General features: G+C 32.3%; 1 protein-coding gene across 5 annotated transcripts in view; it reads right to left on the bottom strand.

Annotated features, from left to right (window-relative positions):
- Positions 1-25,165, bottom strand: part of HBS1L (HBS1 like translational GTPase) — an 83,202-nt gene that overhangs the window by 44,337 nt on the left and 13,700 nt on the right. For 2 of the 5 annotated variants that reach the window (XM_059941150.1, XM_059941151.1), the window contains exon 4: positions 23,636-23,830. In XM_059941150.1, the coding sequence (XP_059797133.1) occupies positions 23,636-23,830 (195 nt within the window). The other 3 variants (XM_059941154.1, XM_059941153.1, XM_059941152.1) reach the window with 3 other exon arrangements.

Below are 25,165 nucleotides of genomic sequence, written 5' to 3'. Positions count from 1 at the left end.
AAGAAGTTTCTATTTAGTACAGTTTTAATTTCCAATGGGAACTCACAAGGGTAGGCTAGTCTTCCTCTAATAACAAACATCTAGATACTATCTTCTTAACCTTTTGCTTATGCTCATTTTAGGTGGGGAATGTGACATTTAGGGTCTAAAGCATACATTATAGCATAATACTATCAATTTTAGGTCACACGTGATAATCCCAGATTCTTGAAAATGATAATTCCAGACCAAAATGTGACTTGAAATAAAAAACCTTTATTGTATATTTTCACGGAGCATATATTGTTTTCATCTGTATTGTAAAATATCAATATAAGTATGTGCCTTACCTCTCCAACTAACCTCTGAGCTCCAAGTGTATTTTTAAATTTTTTTCCACAAGATCCAGTCCAGTGGCCTAGTACATACTAAACACTCAAATATTTACTAAGATTACATAATTTTATATATGGAAAAAGGTAATATATTCTCTGAGCCAGTGATTCTCAGCTTGGGAGGAGAAGGTAGATCAAGAAAACAAGCACATCCTTGCCCCCTCCCCCTCTGAAAATCATTGTCACTGACAGATCTGATGCTGACAAGAAAGTGGTATATCTCAGGTGTCCTGGGACAGAAAAAATTATTGAGAATGACTTGTCTGGTATAAAACTAATTTTATAGATGAAGAAGTGAGGTTCATGTAAGTTAAACAATTTGTCCAGTTTAACATTCTTTGCAAATTATATCTTGTTGCCTGGTTTGAGGTTCATAACTAAAAAGATGTTTGAAGATCTATCTCAAGTCAGGAAATTAGTTCAGATGACCTTTTAAGGTTCCTGCCCTCATACTCCTATTTTTAAAAAATAACTACTTAGCCTATTCAGTGAGAATCTCTCCCCCACATATATATCATTAAATCTCTAAATGACATCAACTGTAAAATGTTTGAACATTTTAATACTATTAGTCACATCAAATAGGGTATTAGTTAATGAAAACTGTTCTCTAGGAAATAACATTCTTAAATCCAATTAAAAACAACCAAGGTTTGTTTTTTGGTTTGTTTCATATAAAATCCATAACTAAACATGAGAGGATTATAAGGGACATTTAAAAAAATAAGCTTGTTTACCTGATGGCATTAAGTAATTTCAAATTTGAATAGGACCTATAAAGATGTGAGAACACTAGTTCAGAACAGTAGTTTTTGTTTTAAATTTAAAATGCCTTTTATAATTTTTTAATCAATATTTTTAAAGTAGTCTCTGGATCAAACTGGGATGTAAAAATTGACTCCATGTTTAAAAATGTGTGCTGCAGTTAGAAAATGAAAAAAAGGAAAACACAGGATACAAAATTGTATGTATAACTGTATGTACAAACTTTAATAACATAAAGAATAAAAATGTATAGAAAAAAAACTGAAAGGAAATGTGGCAAAACACAAGATTTTTGTCTTTGGGTAAGAAAATCATGAGTGGGACTTCCCTGGTGGCGCAGTGGTTAAGAATCCACCTGCCAATGCAGGGGACACGGGTTCAAGCCCTCGTCTGGGAAGATCTCACATGCCGCGAAGCAACTAAGCCCGTGCGCCACAACTACCAAGCCTGTGCTCTAGAGCCTGCGAGCCACAACTACTGAGCCCATGTGCCACAACTACTGAAGACCGTGCGCCTAGAGCCTGTGCTCTACAACAAGAGAAGCCACCGCAGTGAGAAGCCCGCACACCACGACGAAGAGTAGCCCCCACTCACCGCAACTAGAGAAAGCCTGCGCACAGCATCGAAGACCCAATGCAGCCAATAAATTAATAAATAAATAAATGACAAAAAAAGAAAAAAAGAAAGAAAATCATGAGTGATTTTTTTCCCCTTTTTCGACATTAAAAATATATTACTTTGATACTTAGGAAAATAGTAAGTTAATAGGTGATTTGAAAAACTTCAAAAGGAAGAAATTTTTTTTGTATTTATATGGTTAAGATAGAAGACAAGTTTACAACTTAAAATCATTCAGATCAAAACACCTTGAGTTTAAAAAACATTTAAGGTTCTTTTTTTTTTAAACTGAGGTTTTCCAGGTAAATACACTTTTTGCCATCAATCATTATAGTTCCTATAAATGTTTCAATATGGGCATACACACACAAAAAAAAGATTTTCAAAATTTCAAAGAAATGAGTGTTAAATTTTCAATGAAAAACTATTTCAAATAGAAAATCATTTCACTGAATCTGACTACACGTTTAAATTCTAGTTACCAGACGTACATTCAGAAAGTACACCAACTAGGCTATACAGAGAATAAACCACTTCCTTCAATATTACAACCACACTGTGATTTGTTTAGTATGAGTTATGTTTTCATTTTAAAACATCCTTCATATAGCATAAACTGCCTCATCAAATCCATTATGCAGTATCCATCTCCTATGACACAGAAGACAAAAATGTTTTATCCTAAAAAAATATTCACTGGGATCAGATTTCAATTTTCTATAAATATCATTGAGTTGGCAACCTTAAAAATTAAAAAACTTTTGATGAATAGATTTCAACCTTATATTGGGCTGGATTATATGCCTTGAAGTAGTATCCACAAAATTTTATAATCTATGTAATTAATTTAAATTATATTAGGACCAATAAGAGTTCTTGCTACTTCAAGAGGTAAGAAATAAAGGCAATACTATGTTACTAATAATTTTCCTTTAAAAAAGCCATTTACATTTCATTTTTAAATATTGTTGTAATAAAAAGTTTGTTAGACCAGAAATAGGACAGCCTATAAAACAAAGCCTTTTTATTTTACAGAATGAAACTGTATATACCAAAACCCTTTTTTAAAAAACTAGACAAATGTAGCAGTGTTCCTCACCATTCTTCCCTAGGCCTTCTGTTTTAACTTATTCTAAACTCTCCCTGAGAGATCTCACCTATATCACCATCGCTGGAATTATCTACCCTTAAGCAACTCCCTAACAAGTCCTGTTAATCCTTCATGTCTTAAGCTTCGGCATGATGTTATTACGGGCAAAGCTAAGAATGTATATTTGAGAAATGCCTCCTCAACAACACAGAATAATCTAAATATAATGAGCTCCTACTGTCTGCCAAGAAATGCTATAATGGCTTAATTTAAGACTTCATTTAACATCAAAACTACCCTAAAAAATAAGAACTATTTTTATCCTAATTTTGCAAATGAGAAAACTGTGACACAGGGTGTTAAGTAATTTGCTGAGGGCACACAGCTAACAGATAGGTGGTTCCACTAGAATGTAAATCCAAACAGTCTACACAAGCAGCTGTGCTCTTCCAAATTACTGTGGAAACTAGCAGTGAGAATCGACAACTTCAAGTCATAAAATCACAAAAACACTAAACATTTAGGTAGAGGAAAAGGCACCGTAGAAATAAAAGGCTCACAGTATGCATGTGAGCTGAAATAAGGAAAAGAGTTAATAAGAACCTTGCTGAAAATTTCAAGAAAGGAGTCCAACTAGCAAGAGATGATAAATGATAATTAAACTGGCATTAATAGTCAAATTAAAGACATGAAATTTCATTAATATTCTCATTATTTAGGTGTCATTTACACCATTTTATTTTAGTGACTGTAAAATACACACATGTGCACACATACATGGGCCTATACAGATTCAACTTAATCCTTATTTCAACTTAGTCTTCAATTTCTTTCCTAAATTCTATCTTTGAGATTTTCAAGAACATGATTGTAAAGACAGAGAGAGGCTGCTGTATTTGAATAATCCTAAACAAATTTAAGTTTTAAAAAGATATACACAAAGGGGGAAGGGGGAGGGATAAATTAGGAGTCTGGGATTAACATATACACACTACTATATATAAAATAGATAACCAACAAGGACCTACTGTATAGCACAGGGAACTATACTCAATATCTTATAATAATCTACAAGGGAAAAGAATCTGAAAAGGAATATATACATATAACTGAATCTCTTTGTCATACACCTGAAACCAACACATTGTAAATCAACTATACTTCAATTAAAAAAAAAAAGAATTAAAAAAATGATACACAGTAGGTCACAACCATCTCCACACTTCATCTTGAATTCATAATTGGGGCAAAGAGTCATTCCTAAATAACTTAAAAAAACTTGGTAATATCCAATATTATCCAATACCCAGAAATAACTCCATAATAACAAATGTAATGAACTTTAAAGCAATTAGTAAAGGGAAGGAAAGGGAAACTAATACTGTTTTAAGAGACTACTATATGGTACAAGCTGTATTAAGGATAAATCATAATACTTTGAGATAGATAATATTTTTGCCATTTTAAAGAAAGAAACCAAGTCTCAGAGAAAGCAGTAAGTTTACATATAGCAAATAAAAGAGTTAGATTACAAAACAATAATCTGAGCGCTATCATCCTTCTCTACTATACCACATGCCACTGGTCAGAGCATAAAGTTGATGCATCTTTTAAATTCTAATGAAACTCTGAAAGAAAATAAAGTTTGACAATTTTTTACACTTCACACAGAAATAAATTTTAGAGGAATTAAAAGTCTTAAATGTAAAAAACTCATATAATAGTTCTCTCAAAAGAAAACAGAATATTTACAACCTAGAGGTTAAGGTTCTTTTGTTTTTTTTTAATCCAAGACTGCAACCTGGTAAGTTAAAAAAGACAGATATAATGGCATCCAATTTTTAAATGTTTCTGGAAAGATACCATAAATAAAGAAAATGAAAAGATTGGGAAAATTATTTACAATGCATATACTAATAAAAGATTAATATCTATAATACCAAGACTTCAATTAATAAGAAAAAGACAACCCAATTAAAAAATGGGCAAAGGATATAATTAGCAATTCATAAAACAAATTCAAATGGCAAGTGAATATATGAAAACATACTCAACTTCATTAATGGTCATGGAAATGAAAATTAAAGCAGCAATGAGACATTAATTTCTTACCTGTCAGATTGTCCAAAATGAAACATAACACCTCTCATAAAGCAAAGGCCATATCTATTTAAAGCAAACAGTATACCTTTAAAATAGCAATCCCACCACAGGGGATCTATCTGATAGAATCAAAAGCCCTAGTTTTTAAGGACATGTACACAGATGTTCTGTAAACAGAATAGTTCATAGAAGCAAAAATTGGAAATAAAATGAATATCCTTCAATATGGGAAATCTTGAATAAATTGTAGCACAGCCATACCACGGAATATTATGTAATTACCAAAAAGAATACATTGGAAAATACTCCAGTTGACAGTGTATTATAAGGAAAATGAAAATTATAGTACATCCTTTTTTTTTTTTTACAATAGTAATGAAAAATCCCTCTATGTATATGTGTCTATTTTTATATATTATGTGAAAATAAAGAAATACATGGAAGAATCTATATCAGGCTGTTAAAAATGGCTAAGATAGGTAATCCCCTCAAAAGGGCTTACATAAAAAATCATGAATGACTTAAAAAAAAAAGTGAGTGGAAGTAATACAAGCCCCTCAATGCATTAGACTTTAATATAATCACTTTTTATAGCACTTGTTCCTTAGATGGTAGTAAAAGAACACTTTATTTCTTTGAACTAAGTTCAGCTATCACTTGTTGAGCATTCTCTATGTGCCAGACACTGTGCCAATTGCATTACATGGGTTATTTTACTTACAGAAACTTGTAAGTTAGGTACTGCTTTCTCATGAATAAATGGAATTTTAACACTGCCAACCTATAACAGAATGCACAATGCACCATGAATACAATTTTCAGGGACACAAAGGTGACTGTCATCACAACAAGCTCCCCCACCCAAAAGGCATAATCGATCTCTGACTCCTACCTACTCTGTTAATGAATGAAAACATCAATATGAATATAAAATCCTTTCATGGAATATAATTATCCTTTATAAACTAATGCTATCAATGCTATTATGATTCACAGTTAAATACAAGAATTAGTACAGTCTTCCCAAAGGTAACTTCACAATGTGTACTAAAAGCATTAAAAATGCCTGTACCTTTTTATCCAGCAATACTACTCTAGAAAAATCTTTTATAAAATAATTGAAAAAAATGCACAAAAAGTACAAAAATGTTTACTGAAGCATTTCTGGTAAAAATACATTGAAAAACTTAAGTTCCTATAATAGGTATTTGGTTAGATAAAATAACAATACTATGAAGCCTAAACTATTGGCATACCAAAAAAGTCTGTGAGTGGTTGCTAGGGACTAAGAAAGGGGAAAATGGACAGTTGTTGAATGAGTATTGAGTTTCAGTTTTACAAGATGAAAAAGTTCTGGAGATTGGTTGCATAACAATGTGAATATACTTAACACTACTGAACTATATGCTTAAAAATGGTTAACCTGGTAAATTTTATGCTACCTGTATTTTACCACAATTAAAAATAAAATTTAACAAAGTTAAAAAATTTTTTTAAGTCTGCAGCATATGATTAAGTTAAATGGGTTAAAAAGTGGAGTGGCTCCATTAAAAAGAAAACAACAAAACTAATATTCCCTATATGTAGAAACATACACAAATCATAAAAGACAGAACTTTAGAAGCATCTTATTCTGAATGTTGGCGCCACCATTTACTAGTTTTGTGGCCTTGGGCAAGGTGTTTAGCCATTTTTCAGCCTCAGAGCCTCCTGGTGACATTAGAATAAAAAATAAAAATCCCTACGTGATTATTGTTAACATTAAATAAGATAGCAGATATAAAGAGTTTAGTACAATATTTGGTATGTAGTAAGTGTTCATTAATATTGCCTACTATTATTGCTTAAATGCATCAAAATGCTAACAGTTCTGAATTCTGAATAATGGTATTAGGTATCCATTGGCTCATTTGGACTTTCTAGCTTTACTCAATAAACACTGTTATTTATTATTTAAGCATGTGCTTAAAGACGGCACCAAGCTAGCAACTATTAAAAAATTAAATTCTTCAGAATTTTAAATCAAACAGAATTGTTGCTTAAGTAAGGAATAGAAGACAACATAGTGATTTAAGATTAAATGAACTAGAAAAGGACTTCATTTCTTAGGACCACTAATTTGCAAGGATTTAGAAATTGACATCAATTCTCTATATAGGAATGCCAAAGTCTGTAAGTAATACCAGCAGAAAAAATAGTTGAAAGTAATTTTTAAGTACCTCACTAATGATAAAGCTGGTTTCCCTAACAAGGGATTTAATTTTATCCGTAAGATACTTACCAACAAATACAAAATAAGATTGAGTTATTATAGTATAAAAACTGGTTGCAAGTAATATATAACAATGAAAAGGGTGATGAACTAACACAATATTGTAAATCAACTATACTTCAATTAAAAACATTAAAATTAAAAAAAATTTTAAAAGGGGTGTTCAAGTTCAAAAGAACTCAGTTTGAGTTACAATTTGCCTCTTAATAGCTGTGTGAAATAACAAATTATTTATTTCATATGAGCCTCAGTTTCTTCCACCTACCTCACAGATTCTCATAATAATCAAATAAAATATACACAAAGCCTGACACAAAGTTTACATTCAATGTATTAATTCACTTCCCTATCTTCCCTTGAGAAGTAGCAGCTCCCAGAACAGAATACTTTTACACATAGCCAATAAAAAGAAACAGGCAACTTGTTCAGAGGGAAAACATCCTGGCTATATTTGGTGCTTCTATTAAACCAGACTTAGCCCCAGAGGGGCTACTATAAAGTTCTAAGGAAGAGTCTGGGGCTTAAATCTATGTCCTCAATGGCTACCACATTTTTCTGATAAAAAGCGAACATGCAGTAAATGTTGGCTAAACCGAACTGTATTTATCAGCTCCCATTCTAATCCTAATCCCTTGCTGAATACTTAGCAATTCTTTAGCACATGCCAAGCACTCAAAAAATATTAAAAAGTATATATAATTGCCTGGGAATGAAACAAGAAAGTATATACAAATATATGTAATCTGATTATAATTTCTATGGTTTAAAAAAAGCAAGGTAATTAGGATTAAAAGAAAACTGCATTTAACATTCATGCAATTCTTATATGGTACTAGCTATTCGAAGAAGATAAACTGTTTTGAGAGTCTAAAGCAAATTATTTTTAAATTAAGCAATTAATGCTTCAGTTTTTCCAGTGTAGGTGTATACACAAAGAGAATCTTAAGACATATCTGAGAACATTCTGAACTACTTTTTTTCACTGAAATAAACCACTTCCTTTCAAAAGCCCACAGAATTTTAAAGCAGAAAGCCAATTAATTCTAAAGTTTTCTGTACAAGTATAAAATTCTTCTAACTGCTTGAATAAAATTACTCAGTGACAGAAAAATTAATGAAAATATTTTTCAAGGAAAAATAGGTTTAAAAGGGGACATCGGAAAAACTGTAGTTAAATATAGCTATTTTAAACTCTATATAAAAAAGGGTTAAAGCAAAATAATATATTTTAAGTACATTACTGAAAAGTTCATACATAATAGATTCAGAAGTGTTCATAACATCCTATAGTAATAATTTTTCTTTGTAACGCAGACTTTTCAAATTAATCATAGTCTTTATTTCCAGGATAAGGATAAAAATCTCATAATATATTTGACCCGAGAAGGGAGAAAAAAGAGGTTATATCTCTTCTTAAAAATCTAACATCACTATCACTCCTATTTAGTTACTCAGGTAATGTTGAAGAAAGAGACAAATACAGCACAATAACCAAGTTAAAAAAAAATGACCTTGTTCCAAGTGTTTACAGCTCTGCTTTATCTTTAATTTCTTGTACCTTCTCTAGGGAACAATCTGCCATTGAGACGCAAGAATATGATAATCATCATCTGAGTAGAGTTACAAAAATACTTTACAGATATTCAAATAGTACTATGCAGATAAACTGTATGACGTTTGTTTAATAGACTATTAACACTACAAAACTAGCAAAACAATGCTAGCAAATAACTATATCCTCATTATGTAAAATTAGGCTTTATTTTTTGTAAATGAAAAAACTTCATTTGAAGGAAAAATGATGAAATTCAAAGGGAAAGGAAAATGATGCATAATAGGTTTCTAAAGTATGAGCAAACCAATACTACTCAAGACAAATCTTATCAAAAATAGTACCTGAGGACTTCCCTGGTGGCGCAGTGGTTAATAGTCCGCCTGCCAATGAAGGGGACACGGGTTCGAGCCCTGGTCTGGGAAGGTCCCCCACGCCACAGAGCAACTAAGCCCGTGCTCCACAACTACTGAGCCTGCGCTCTGGAGCCCCCGCGCCACAACTACTGAAGCCAGCGTGCCTAGAGCCCATGCTCCACAACAAGAGAAGCCGCCGCAATGAGAAGCCCGCGCACCGCAACTGAGAGTAGTCCCCGCTCGCCACAACTAGAGAAAGCCCACGCACAGCAATGAAGACCCAATGCAGCCAAAAATTAATTAATTAATTAAAAAGAAAAATAGTACCTGAATTGTCCAGTATTAAAGTATATTTCTCCAGAGCCTCCAACACTTTTAAACAATGAATTTTCTTAATGATATGATTAATATAAACATTTATTGGCTACTTTATTTGTGAGGCAAATGGAAATATCAATTTTAAGAACCATATAAAATGTTTTTTTTTTTTTTTTTTTTTTTTGGTCACACCACGCAGCATGTGAGATCTTAGTTCTGTGACCAGGGATCGAACCCCCAGGAATCAAACCCATGCCCCCTGCAGTGGAAGAGCAGAGTCTTAATCACTGGACAGCCACGGAAGTCCCCAAAATGTTAAATTACGCATGATTCCTTTTCCATATTTGTGGACCAACTATTTTTTCTTTAATGTTTACTTTTATTTAGATCAACTATTTTTCTACAAGAATCAAAATAAACCCAACATTGGAAAAAGACTCAATAGCAATCAAGAGTTAAACCTCATTTCACACAGTAATATCCATTTTGTCGAAAACTATTTCTCTTCCAAGTTTCTCTTCTAATCATAAAATTTTAAACCATAACTTGTAAGATTTTTCTGCCCAGAATTTTCCTTTCAAACAATAATACTATGTGTATCTCAACTGCTGGATCTTTTGTGGAAAAAAACCCAAGAGTCTATGTTACTTAGTTTTACAGTTTTGGCAATGAATCCCCCTGCCCTTGGTAGGTTTAAGGTGGCAAGGAAAATACCAACAGAAAACAGATTGTCCCATGATTTTACCCCCTAAATATACACTCTTTCAGCAGTTCACCCATATGAATGTGTAACAAAATTATACGATAACCCATTCTAAGGTCATTTGTATTTGCTATAATGGTTACTTTCAATATTATATATGTTAATAAAATGAACTAAAACGTTATCTAAGTTAAGGAGACACATAAACATTTAATACATCATTTTAGAAATTAAAGAGTTCCAACTTATTATAAGATAAAAGGTTAATTTTCACACAGATATTAAGTTCTCATTCAAAATTCTAAAAATATTGAAAAATTTTCCAAGTAAATGTAATAAAAGAAACTTTCTCCTAGACTGTTCAGTGGTATGTCATTTTAAAGTCATGTTGATATGGACAGTAGAATTATTATACCTAAGTATCTAAACCTTTGGAACAAGGTCTGTCATATCACACACCCAGAAAGAAATTATTCACAAGCCTCTCAAATTAATCTAGTTTCACAGCTGATAGGGGCATTTAATCTAATCAAGTGCTGCCGGAAAGATATATCCAGTTAAAGAGACAAAGTAAAGATGTTTCTATCCCACTTTTCCCAAAGAACATACCACACACACACATACACGATAAAAGAAAGGGAAAAGATGATAAAAACAACAGAAGAAAAAGTTGAAAAGTAAGTCAGCAGAGCTCACAAGAAATACAGATTAAAAAAAAAAAAAAAAACTACTTACAGAAATAAAAAAAGCCACACTAGAAGCAGTGGAATGGGCTAGCTAGCAACATATAATAATAGAAAATGATACAGCAATATCTGCAAAGCCTTCCAGGAAAGAAAGAGGAACCAAGAACTATTATTTATAATGCAGATACAGGTCACAGAATCATTTTCATACATTCAATGATTTGGGAAATATTTCAAGCATGTATATTTTGGGGGTAGGGGAAGGTGAGAGGTGGAAAAGATGTCAAAGTCGAACAAGAGATAAACAGAGGCCTAATCATGAGAATCCAATCAATTTTAAGATAACTATGGTTGGTTTAAAACTAAGGAAATTTTGAGTACAGAATCTAAGAAAATACTATAAATCTTGGCACTATGTATATAATGACTAAAACTATTAGGAGATAAAGGGAGAGAAGAGGTCAAGTATGAAAAAGTATAACTCTGATGAGCTCAACTTTTAAAGCCAGGACTCATTAAAAAACTGTTTAAAGTTAATTCAGTTGATAAGAGTTTAAACATACTATAAAAGGTGTAAAGGTAAATACTTTCCCTAAGAACTTAAAATATTAACAAAAATTACAAGAAATAGAGAGGAGGTAAAGTATAAGTGTGTTAATTTCTTCATCTTTCATGAGAGATCAACACATACATACTGTTTAAAGTTGGCAAAATTTTTAAATGGTAACATGTTATTATATTATAAAGATAGGGACTTCCCTCGTGGCGCAGGGGTTAAGAATCTGCCTGCCAATACAGGGGACACTGGTTCAAGTCCTGGTCCGGGAAGATCCCACATGCCGTGGAGCAACTAAGCCCGCACACCGCAACGAAGAGTAGCCCCCGCTCGCCACAACTAGAGAAAGCCTGCGCACAGCAACGAAGACCCAACGCAGCCAAAAAAAAATAAATTAAAAAACAAACAAACAAACAAAAAGATAAACTACAATATTTCCAGGTTATCAAAGGGTATATACAAAGTCAAAACAAACACAGACCATATATTAAAATACACAAATATAAAAGACAACAACATATTTTTTAAGTGACAGAAGGTATTACATCTATCCTATCAATGCCATAAATGGGAACAAACTATCTGTCTCTAACAAACCAAATTACACACAAATATAGAAAACACAACTAAAACAAAGTGACTCAAAACACTGAAAGCAAAAGAATGGACAAATAAAACTTAGAGAAAGCAGCAAACATGATATTGTTAAACAAACTGAATTTAAGGCAAAAGGCATAAAACAAGGAAACCAGGAACTTTATATTAATGAAAATTTCAAATCCACAGAAAGATCAGGTATCTTATATCAAAATGTACAGGGTGAAATGTTTATGCAATAAGATATATTTTAACTTAACCTCTCTGCCTATAGCCAATCAAGGAAACAGAATTTAAGTAAGAATACTGAACTCTACAAAAATGTTAAAAGTAACAGAAATATATCATATATTGGTTTCTTAAGGCAGAATTCGTATACTTGACAGAGGCCTATGAAATCATTATAAAACTACATTCGACCACAAAGAAAAACTCAATAAACTTCAAAGAGTAAAAGGTACAGACCACATTCTCTGATAACAGTACAATGAAACCAGTAATCATAACAAAAATAGTAAACAAAAATCACACCATAACCTGGGATTTAAAAAAAAAAAAAAGATTCTTGGCTTAAAAAGAAAATCAAAATTAAATTGTGGATTATGCAGAAAATAATAGTTAACTCTAAAAGAACCCATATGCTACAGCAAATACAGTAAGCAACCTAAATGTCCATCAACAGACGAATGGATAAAGAAGATGTGGTACATATATACAATGGAATATTACTCAGCCATAAAAAGGAACGAAATTGGGTCATTTGTAGAGACGTGGATGGACCTAGAGACTGTCATACAGAGTGAAGTAAGTCAGAAAGAGAAAAACAAATGTCGTATATTAACGCATATATGTGGAATCTAGAAAAATGGTACAGATGAACCAGTTTGCAAGGCAGAAATAGAGACACAGATGTAGAGAACAAACGTATGGACACCAGGGGGGAAAGGGGGGAAAGCGAGGGCAGGGGAGGGGGTGGTGGGATGAATTGGGAGACTGGGATTGACATATATACACTAATATGTATAAAATAGATAACTAATGAGAACCTGCCATATAGCACAGGGAACTCTGCTTCGCTGTACAGTAGAAACACAACATTCCAAAACAACGATACCCCAATAAAAATTTTAAAAAATAAAAGAATAATTAGGTTCTTGGCTTAAAAAGGAAATCAAAATTAAATTGTGGATTATCCACAAAATAACAGTAACTCTAAAAGAACCCATATGCTACAGCAAACACAGTATTCATAAGAAAAACAATAACTACAGAGACAAAAGTTAAGCAAGAGAAAATAGGAACAATGCATATCAACTTCAAGGGAGTGGGGAGGAACAAGGAAAGGGTAGAACTTGGATTCTAATCTAACAATTTATTTCTTAGAACAGAGAGAGAGAGAGAGAGAGAGAGATATCAGAAGTATGTGTGGCAAATGTTACCTTCTGTTGAAACTAAATGGTGGGTTCATGAGTGTTTGTTATATTATTATTTGTGTTTGAAATTTCAAAAATTAATATTAATTTTTAGGGTAAAAAATTTTAATGTATTTAAATTAAATGTTCTACTCAGAAAGGTAGAAAATTAAAAATAGAAGAGATTAGGTCATAAACTCACAAACTAATGAATTAAAACTAGTAGAACTAATTACCAATTTAGGAGCCTATCTTTGGGGAAGAAAAATAAATTACAAGGTAAAACTCAAGAGGAAAAAAAGCGGGCAGAGGGTGAAAGTAGAGGAAAGAAAACAATATTTAAAATAAGAATGGAGATTTAACCACAGTATAGAAGAATCTAAAATAATAGTAAGACAATGTTTGTTACAATGCTAAACAAATACATTTGTCAACCTGGATGAAATGGATAGTTTTCTCAGAAAATTAAAGCTTCCAAAACTGACCTTAGAATATTGAGAAAGATAATTCCTAACATAAAACAAATAATTTCAATGCTCTTCAAATTATTTAAGGATACAAGAAAACTTTCTAAGCTCTCTATAAAACCACGAGAAACCAAAACCTGACAACACACACACACAACTGTAAATTAATTTTATGGATAGAACAATTTTAAATAAAATATTTTCAAATAAAATCCATCCCATTAAAAGAATAATCCACCATGACCAACTAGGAATGTTCCAGCGTAGACCAATACTAGAAAACCTATTTAAATAATGTAATGTTTACTGTCTAATAGTGTAATGCTAAAGCCTTTTACATCTATGAAAATGGTTTATTTTTTTCTCCAAAAATCTTTTGATAACATTAAACAGCCCAATAAAAATTAGAACTAGATTTTTTTCAGTAATTTGATGTTGTTTCTAAAGCTCATGTGGGAAAAAGAGCCACGTGAGGTAATTCAGGAAAACTATGAAAAAGGAGAAAAAAAAATAAGACAGCCTATAAAATATTTAAAAACTAATAGTAATAAAAAGCTACAGTAATTAAAAATTTGATACTGGCATAGAACAAGACAAAGAAATGGAATAGTACAGAGTCCCAAAACAGACAAGACAGATGGAGAGAGAAGAATTTAGCATATGTCAAAGATGGCATTTCTAAGCAGGTTAAAAAAGAAAAAGGATGTGTAATACAACAAAAGGTAACTGTGACAAATCCAGCCATCAAAAAAGAAAAGACGTTGGCAGAAAAACTCTATTTCTACCTTATCCCCTAATAGCAGCTAGACTAAACACTCAAATGTTTAAAAAAATAAAGAGAGAAACTGTCAAACATGTAAGAAACAAATAATTTTTTTAAATTATCTTGTAGTAAAGTAGAACTTTCAAACAAAAGCCCATAAAAGATTAGTAAATTTGAATATAATAAAATCAACAATTTGTCTTATAAATAATGATCTAAAAGATGACAAACTGAAAGTAAGAAAAAGTATATGCCATGCATATAACAACAGGATTTTCTTAGAATTTAAATATAAAAATTGAATATATTAAATATACACACACACATATATATTCCTATAAGTCATTATGAAAGATAGCTAGCAGAAAAATGGGTGAAGATTAGGAATAGGTAGTTCTAGGGACGAGAAATACAAATAGATTTAAATATGTGAGAAAGCAGCCAGCCTCACTCATTAAAGACATATAAATAAATGAAAAAAATATTTTCCGATTATTAGGAAAATAACACCAAAAAGAGTAATAATCCTATCTGTGAGAATGTGAACAAAAACACTCACAAACTTGTGGGAAGGAAATTAGCACAGCCACTATTAAGGACAATTAGGCAGTATTTATCAAAAATTTTAAAGTATATACTTATTGGCATAGAAATTCAATTTCTAGAAACATAGGATGTTCATTTTGGGATCATTAGTGATAGCAAGTTAAAATGTTTATCAACAGGGGCTGTTTAATGTACAAACATATTATGGAATTCTACACAGCTTTTAAAAAGAGTGAGATTGATCTCTATACACTGGTAAGGAAAGATCTGCAATATACTTTGCTAAGTGATATAGACACTGAAGTGTTTAGTAATCTTCCCGTTTGTGTAATGTATATATATACATTTGATATGTGTAACATGCAAATAGTGTCTAGAAGAATATAAAAGAATTTTTCTTTTCTTCAGATTTGTTTTCAGCTTCAGCTTCCTCTAGGGAACAAGATGTGGGACAGTATTTAAGAGTGGGACTTACTTTTTACTTTAAATCCTTTCCTACATTTATGTGCCAGATGTATTCTAAGCTGGGAATATAGCAATAAACACATAAAAACCCTACATTCGTAGAAATTGCGTGGGAGGGTCGGGGGAGACCGGGGAGCAGTAGGGAGACAGATAAAAACTGTGTACACACACGGAATGTCAGATGTAAGGGTTGTGAGGAACAATAAAGCAGGGTTACAAAGGAAGGGAACTATATGTATAGGGGGGTTATGATTTTATATGGGGTGGTAATAAAAAGGAATACAGTGAATTATGGGTACATATGAAGGTTCCCCTATCTCAGGATTAGGAGTAAAGTGAATATAAACTACAACCTCCAGAGCTAATTGCCAGAAGGAGAAATGGAGGGGGAAGGGCAAAGTACTATAGAAGCAGAGGAAACTCAGGTAGGTCTTCTTGGGTGGATTTGGGTAGTGGGTTACACAAAGCGAAACCAGTTGATAAAAGATCTTATAAAATAAAGGGTTTATATAGGGGAACAGAAAATTAGAGCTACATTTTAGAAAAGTTACTCTGGCTGTATTGCAGAAAGTGTTTTGGAGAAAATTAACTGAGAAGTAAAGAAGCCAGTTAAATATTTTAGTAATTCTGCCCAAAGCTAACAGCCTTTAAGAGAAAAAGTAGCAACAAGACCAAAGAGTAGTGGGTCAAAAAATGTACAATCAATCCTCATTTTAGGATTCCATATTCATGAATTCAACTACTCACTAAAAATCATTACTTTCGACAATTTTGCAGTCTCTTGTGGACAAGTGCAGAGCAGGACAAAATTTGAGTAGCCCAACAGGCACGGTCCCAGCTGAGGTCAAACAAGGTGACATTCTGCCTTCTTGTTTCAGCTCTCATACTATAAGCAAGTGTCCTTTCCATGACCTCTTTATTGCCACATTTTTCACATTGAGCTGTTAGCTGGTAGTTTTGCTGTTTAAAATGGTCCCCAAGAGTAGTCTGAAGCACTGTTTAGTGTTCCTAAGCACAAGGCAGCTGCAATATGCCTTACAAATAAAAGATGTATGTTAGATAACACTTTGTTTAGGCATTAAGTTATAGTGCTACTGGCTGTGAGTTCAATGTCAATTAATCAATAATATATAAATAATATATATTAAATAAAGTGTCTTTAAACATACATAAAACAAGGTTATGTATTGATTGGCTGACAAAAATGTTCTGACCAGAGGATCACAGGAACCTAACCCTGTGTTTCTTGTAGGAGCAATGGTTCAGTATTCACCAAGTCAATGTTCCCATATTTCGTTCACTAATTTATGACTTTATAAAACATAACTACCACAAATAACAACAATCAACTATATATCTACACACATATATTTCCTTATTCGTAAAGCAGAAATAATAGGACTGGTAATCAGCTCTAAGAAGTAAATGAGGGGGAGAAATCAAGGATGGTGCTAACTAGGCTTCTGGCTTAAGCAGCTGGAAGGTGGTGCTATTGCTGATAAAGACAGGAAACAGGGGAGGAGGTGGCAGCTTGGATCAGGAAGACAAAGATGTCAGCTTTGGAGAGTGTAACGTCATGCATGCTACACACACTGTAATAAATATAATTATGTGTTTAAGTACCCATTTTCCCCTCCCATTTGAGAATCAGATCTTTGTTCATCTCAGGACATGTCCTATAACTAAAATGACACTTTCCTTTAAGTCACATAAACCAGGCATTGTCAACATCAGAAATGTGTAGTTTTATCGATTCTTTTACTTTCCACTGCCATCTTTGCAATATTACCCATGTCACCATATTCTATACTTTAATAATGTTTCTATGGGAGTCCTAAAAAGTAAAAACATAAAATTCTACCTTTTGGAAAATAAGAATTCTAAATGACAAATATCTTCAAAGAAAGTCTTCACAACCACGTAGCTTGTTTTTCAATTTGTTTACAGAAAACTTCATCATAAATTATTAAAATACCACTCTGAAATATCAAGCCTATATAAAAAATCCTAATGGATAAATTGTGGTGTTTTCACACCTGATTTTAGAAAACCTCTGAATTATAATTTATTTCCACATAGCTTTTACAAAAATGTATATATACTCTCAAAATGTAACAAGTCTTTTACACCCTAGAAATTAAAATTACAATATACAACTGCATACACTGAGCCTTATATAATTATAAAAGAAAACTACTAAAGAAATTCATATGAATAACCCCGTCTAGTCAGCATTACCTTTGTTTATAAAAGTAATAGAAAACAATTTCTAGGTTACTACAAAACTGACTTTACAAGTAAATATACACTTGTGTGAACACAAAACAGAAACCTGATACATAGTTCTTCCTCAATATATAAACTGTGTACTTGTTTATTTGCAATGGTCCACATATAGAAAAGCACTGGACTAGTTTTATCCTTGGTATGACAATTAGTTCTATGACCTCCCACTGACTACTAAAAATTAAATATAACACACTGGAAATGGTTATTACTATTTACATGAGAAAAAAAAAAGGTGAAAGAAAAGTTTAAGAAAGAAAGATTCAAAGCTAAAGGGAGGAAAAGAAGTTAGAATACCAGTTCAGTAACTAGGAAATAGGAAAAAGATATAACAATTAAGAAAGAAAAGTTAAGCAAAGTATTCTGTACAGAAGTGAAACCCTGGTTCTTGGCAATTAATGATAAGAAGAACCATAACCAAAAAAGTCAACTGAAGACTTTAGCATGCCAGAGGGAAAAACATCTATGAACACCAGCTCTTTTAAAAACCAAAAAAAGTGAAGAGGAAAAATGGTCAAATGTCTTTTGTATTTTATATCATTTAGAAGATAATTACATTATTTATATTCCTAAACTATCAATGCACTTGATCATAATGCAAATAAACATGGCTTTGCACTTCAAAACTGGTATTTGAACTGGAAAATAAACCAAAAAAACTTAGCATACCTGAGCTACCAAGACAGCAGTCAGTCAATAAACAGCAGCTGGTGCAGAATATGCACTTAGTGCGAACAACTGCTGTCACTAGGAATGTATCCGTGAACAAGCAGGCACTTGTCTACCAAGGGCCAAGGGCCAATGGCCAAGGTAGAAGGGACAGTGGGTCTTCTTGGTTCCTGTCTCTGAATCTCAGAGATCTCAGTCAACAGGGCAAGTGCATGTCAGATACATGCCTGACAGACCGGTAGCCGTGAAAACGGAAATAGGGAGACATTTAAAAATTGTTACCTTCCCTATCACCCTGTAACACAGAAACTTTTTCCCCTAAAAAAAGAAACTCATAAATAGTAGTTACAATCCTTATCAGCCAACAAAGGGAGATCTAGTTCACTCTACAAGATCTGCTATGTGGCTTAAAAAGTATATTTCCACTTGAAAATTAGTTTGTTATAAAAGAAGGTAATGTAACAGTAACACTGTTCAACTTCAATATGGATTAAACAAGTATGTGTGGATTCATGAGCAAAGGGACCACTTGTGTAGCATTTATTCTATCAGGAATTATTGTCAGTTCCAGACAAACACTTAGAATACAATTCACTTCTAAAGTGGAGACTGCCTACACTATATAAACCTAGTTGATGAGTCATAGATTAATAGTTCAAAATTACTAAAATGTTTGATTAAGGTTCAAGACTAGAAAAACAAAATCAGCAGTTGAAGTAATTCAAACTTTAAAATCAAGTATAAAATATAACTTGTGATTTATATTATCTAAGCATCAGTATGATATGCACTGAAATCTGCAATTAAAAACAAAAACTGAAGACATCACAAGACAAGTGTTTGGTCAAGAACAATGAAGGCATAGGCTGGCTTAAGTTTTCCCACCAAAACATAAGTTTTCCCACCAAAACACTGGATATAAAAACATCATATACAACTAAAAAGATTGGAATGTCATTCTGAAAATAAACAAGAAACAAAAAAAATTATCAAATGCATAGTAAAGTAGCTGTGAGAGAAAAATATTTCTTTACTGGGAAAATATAGCTATTTTATTCTCATTACGAAATAACATTTTATATATTTTTTTCCTGCAAGAAATAACTAATAATATAAAAACAGCATCTTCTTAGGCAAAAGACCCTAAATTCCTAATTAGCAATATTCCTTGGTATTCCTAATTACTGGAAAATACAAATTAAAAATTCAAGTTGGCCAATGTTATCCTTAGCATTAGTAATTTCTTTTATTCTACTGATTTCTTTAAGGCAGCGGTTCTCAAGTAGAAGTAACCCATCAGAATCAACTGGGGACCATTTTGAAAATACACATTCCCAAGTGTCATCCCTCAGAGACTGATTTCACCATATCTGGAGTGAAACCACAGTACCTGTGTTTTGAAAAAAACTCCCCCAGTGATTCTGACTGCTAGTTAAGGATGACTGCTTTAAGGGATGAATTACGTACTTGTTCTACTGACTGGAAGAGCTCTTATTTGGCCTGCCATTGCTGAAACTTTGTCATTATAGCACATAAAGCTGTCAGTAGCAAAGAGGAAAACTCCACATTTCATTACTTACAGTAAAAAAAGTGAAAGAGATCTGATAAGATTATCTATTCAAAGAACATGCAACCATACTTGAAAAGACTTTATATATATTTATTTTAAAGTGTTCATTTAGGACAAATGGTTTTGAAAATGTATAAAAATACTTTATGTATTAATCCATCTTTAATATGTACATGGTCCCTTAAAAGGATTTTCATTTATCATGAAAAATGTATTTCAACAACCTCCACAGTATTGTTAAAAGTCAGAAATTTTAAGATTTTCTAATAGAAAAGTTTTAGTACTCACCTGCAGAAAAATAATGAAACTGGGAATGATTTCACTAATATTTTAAAATATAATACGGTCTCAGCTATGCTGTGCCACATATCATAAGAAAAATCTTCATCACTAAACTGTAATGATCCCAAGTGGTGGCATTTTCATTTAAGAGCAAAGCACAAAATTATTTTATAAAAGAAAATGTCTCATCGTAAAAACTTAAAAAGCTGAATGCTTTAAACAAAAATAGCTGCGGTTTGATTTCACAATATCAAGTTTCCATAAGCATTTTGTAAACATACACCCATTGTAGGCTATCAACTTAAAGCCAATTATCACTAAAAGAAGACAGAGTAAAAAAAAATATTTCAGTGCAAAAGTACATATCAACTGAAGTTGTCAACTGACTTAAGACAATTTTAATACAAAAATCACAACTTAAATCCCATAATATAAAGTAATCCTATAAAGACTTTAAATTAAAAGAAAAAGCTCTACAACAGTTATTAAGTTTTCCTTTTGTTACTATTCTCTAGTAAAAGCTTTCTTTTGATTAGCTTTCACAGTGTCATCAGGAGATGCTGATTTGAAGTCAAATGGTGTTATTGCTATAAGAGGACTTATTTCTTTGTCCTTTATGTCTTGAACTTGTCTACTATAAAGAAAAGTCTTATAGAGGTTAAGGGTGCGTCGCTTGCAGCTTTTCAATGGGTAACGAAGACACAGTGTTGCAGCAAAAGCTGAAGGTCTGGCAGCAAGGGCCTTGGTCCAAGAGACAGAAAAAGGTGGTTTCCTAGTCAGAGAGCCTTTACTGTTTTTCTTATTATCCTCAGAAGAATTGGAACTTTTCCCTAATTTTGAACTTAGAACTTTAGTTCCTGGTATTGGAGCAACTGATTGGTCTACTACAGGTTTTGGAACAAAATCTGGGGCTTTTATGAGGACACTAAGATCGATATTAGAATCTATTCCAGGTGACCTCATTTCACATAAACTGAGCATACAGGAATCTTTCTTAATCTGAGAGTTGTCTATATCAATTGTTTCTGCAATCAAATCAGAAAGTGACAAATTCTCAAGGTCTCTTGTTGGAGAAGCTTTACAAAACGCCAAAGATGACAGAGATCCTGTTAATTCTGATATTCCAGTCGAAGACTGATACCGATTTGCTAGTTGTGACAAGGGAAAGGATCCCAAAGTTAGATCTGTGAAACTGGCAGATGGTTGGTTACAAAGATCAGATAAAGTAAAGCACTGGCTCGGATTGTTCTCTTTGTGCTCCTGAAACAGTTCAGCTAAGGATGGACTTTCACATTGGGAAAACTGCAAGTTGTCATTTTTTAATATGCAATTCTTGGTGCTTTGTTCAACTGAAGAAACACTTCCAACTTCAGTCATTTTACTAGCATTTAAATTACCAACAGCCATATTTTCCAATGAGCTAGTTAAGAGCAAAGGATTATTTAAACTTCCTAAACTGTTTTGTGCTGGAATGTTTTGCAAATCAGGTACTGAATTATTTTGACTAAATAAAGAGTTATTAGGTGTTGTGCTCTTTATCATTAAGGATTTTAAATCTGGTATTCCTTTGAATGCAGAATCATCTTTGGAAATACATTCAGATGCATGAGGTCTTAACAAATCAGCATCTAGACTCTTTGAAAGTAGACTCTCCAGACTATCTGTGGATGATAATCTGACTGATGGCTGACTTTTACAAGAATCTCTTGGCATATCATCAATTAGGTCAGCTAGCGACAGCTCTTTTGTTAACTTACATGATTCTAGTTTCTTTTCACTTTTAGGTCTGTCAAGTTTCTTTTTTTTATGGAGTAAATAGTGACTTGGTACAACCGAAGAATTATGATATAATCCATATTTCGCTACTGGGCCAGAAAAATCAAAGGGTTTGCTACTGCAATCCAAATGGTTTGCAGATTGAGGACAAGAGCTTTGTACATTATCAGCTGAAACTTCAGAGGAAGATAATAAGACTCCTTACCTTACAAGAGCCATTAATTTTCAGATGGATAGGTTCACATATGCAGAAGACAGTCACAGCAACCAAAAGGAAACATGAAATGAGGCATTTAATTACTAAATGTTTCTTTTGATTATGGCATGAATAAAGTGACACGATCATTATTTAATAAAAAGTGAACATTCTAAAAAAAAAAAAAAAAAAAAGGATTTTACCTTCCTTTAACCATCTTAAGTGACCTTCATACTTTGTTCACTGATATATACAAAGGTAATTACCAAGTTAGTCAATGTTCTAATTTTCACAAATTTTATAAATGTGAGGTTTTAAGATACTTATAGTCAGGACTGTCTCAAATTCAAAACGTTTAAAAAACCAATGGAAAGAACTAGGTTCATCTTCTGTATTTTTAATGTATTAAAAACATGCAAACAAATAATACCCTATAATTTCTACTGTGATCTGGGATAAACTATTAATATAGATGACACATTACAGACTCATTCTCATATTATTGGTCAGTTAAAAGTGCATCCCACCCCCCACCAAAATAAAAAAATTTTTAATTTACATAAACATGACCCTTATTTCATAGTAACAGACTGCATACAATTTCGCTATGGCAAAAATCTACTCTTTAGGTTATGAGAAATATCAACCCAGTTAACAAATCACCATGCTCCTCCTGACAGGCATCATACCAATTAATATAATTGGTTACCTTCTCTTGTGGACTAAGTTCTAAATTTAACCCCAAATACTAAAATTTAAAATTAAAGATCTGGCTATGAAATGAAAGAGTGGTAGAATTATAATACTTAGGATATTTAAATAAAACTAAATTATATTCATAAAATGTTATAACCATAAAGGGATTTTTTTGACATTGTCTGGCTATTAATTTCTATCTCCTGACTCACTAAAGTTAAAAAAAAAAACAATAATTAAAAGCAAAAAGTGTTCTGTCTTGCTGTTATCTAATTTTATTTCCCTTATATTCTGTTAGTTACAAGAACAAGCAGGGAAATAAAAAACAGGCTTTAACAGAGTGAAGGGAATGCAGCCATTGAGCTTAAAAATTCACAAACTGTAAAATCAACTGATAATAATTAAGAATTATTATAACATGCAAAATTTTCATGCATTTTTCTTAACAGATCAATCAAATCAAAGCCTCTTTCAAAGTATTAACTGTAAAACTAAAAGAGAACAAGTAAAAGCATACCTTTTGCTATCTTTCCTGTAGATATTGCTCCCTCACTCTTGACCTTCAAATTCTGCATTTTATCTTGCTCCAGAACCACTGACAAAGCCTTTTGCACATCAAACTTGTTCTTCAGAACTGCTTCAATCAATATGTCATCTGGCACAGCATCTCCAAGTACCTCTCTCATGTGATCAAGGCATGAAAAAAGACGAGCTAGAACAGACAACAATAATTAAAAGCTATACTATGTGGTGTCATGAAAGAACCCTCAATCTTCAAAACTGAAAAAAGGATTTGAAACTACAGCAGGATGTTCAAGTCATTTTTCCTTGGCAAAAATTACAGTGATTATATTTTTATCCACAATATACCTAGCTTCCCTTATCAGAGGAACAATTTCAATAATTAAGAAATCACTATAATAAATGTCTCCAAAGTAATATTGACTAATCCTTGAAAAAAGCGTAAATTGTATACACTAAAATCTATTTCAGTCAATGAGGATGATGAGGCCTATACTGATGATTTTTTACGTGTGTAGAAAGGGAGGGTTAATTATAAAAATACTTCTAACTAGTTAGTGAACCCAGTTAATCACTAAGTATATTTCTTAAATTTCTTGCATTACTACCTTAACCATTATTAAGTACGTTCTATTTTAGGCTAACTTCAGTTCTACTCAGCCAACTAAAATCATCCTTAACAATGCTTTAAAAATGGGCGAGATAACTTGGCATAAAAATGCCATAAAAATTAGGAAATCCAATAGATTAAGGAAAGAATAGACATTTCTTTTTTTTTTTTTTTGGCCACACCGCACAGCATGTGGGATCTTAGTTCCCCAACCAGGGATCAAACCCGCACCCCCTACAGTGGAAGCATGGATTTCCAGCCACTGGACTGCCAGGGAAGTCCCCGGACATTCATTTTAAACACAAAGATTTAAATCTGGATATCTAAAATCTTTAAGAATTTTTCTTTTCTGATGACTATGTTATTATAAAAAGTAATTACTAATAACATTCAATAATGACGTAAATTCCATGAGAGCAAAGGCTTTATACCCCTAGATCCTAAAATAGTACCTGGTACCTAGGGGCCACCAAATAAAAATGCATGAATATATTAATTTATATTTGTATAGCAGTTGACAATTTTCAAAATATTAATACATATATATGCATTATACATATACACATATGTATATATATCCTTTGTAATCCTCACAGTAACTCTATGACTTAGATATATCAAATTCTAAGTCATAAAGATAAGAGGACTGAAAATCATGGCACTACTAAGTTTAGCAGTAATCAAAATATAACTCAAGTTTTCAGACTCCCTAATCCAGTGAAACCAGTTCACAGAATGCACTGTACATTACATTTTCACATGCTTTCATACTAAACAAGGAATCTACTCGCAATATGCTTTCTTTTAAAAAAAAGAAGTATTTAATACTTTTTCCATTGCTCCCTTTTTTAATTATTAAAAATAAATTCTCAAATATTTGGGTAATTCTGCTTTGCTTGAGTCCAAAATTAATTA

Source organism: Balaenoptera ricei, chromosome 12 (genome assembly GCF_028023285.1).
Source record: "Balaenoptera ricei isolate mBalRic1 chromosome 12, mBalRic1.hap2, whole genome shotgun sequence".
In the NCBI taxonomy this organism is placed as follows: Eukaryota; Metazoa; Chordata; class Mammalia; order Artiodactyla; family Balaenopteridae; genus Balaenoptera; species Balaenoptera ricei.
This window is presented reverse-complemented; position numbering and strand designations above follow the sequence as displayed.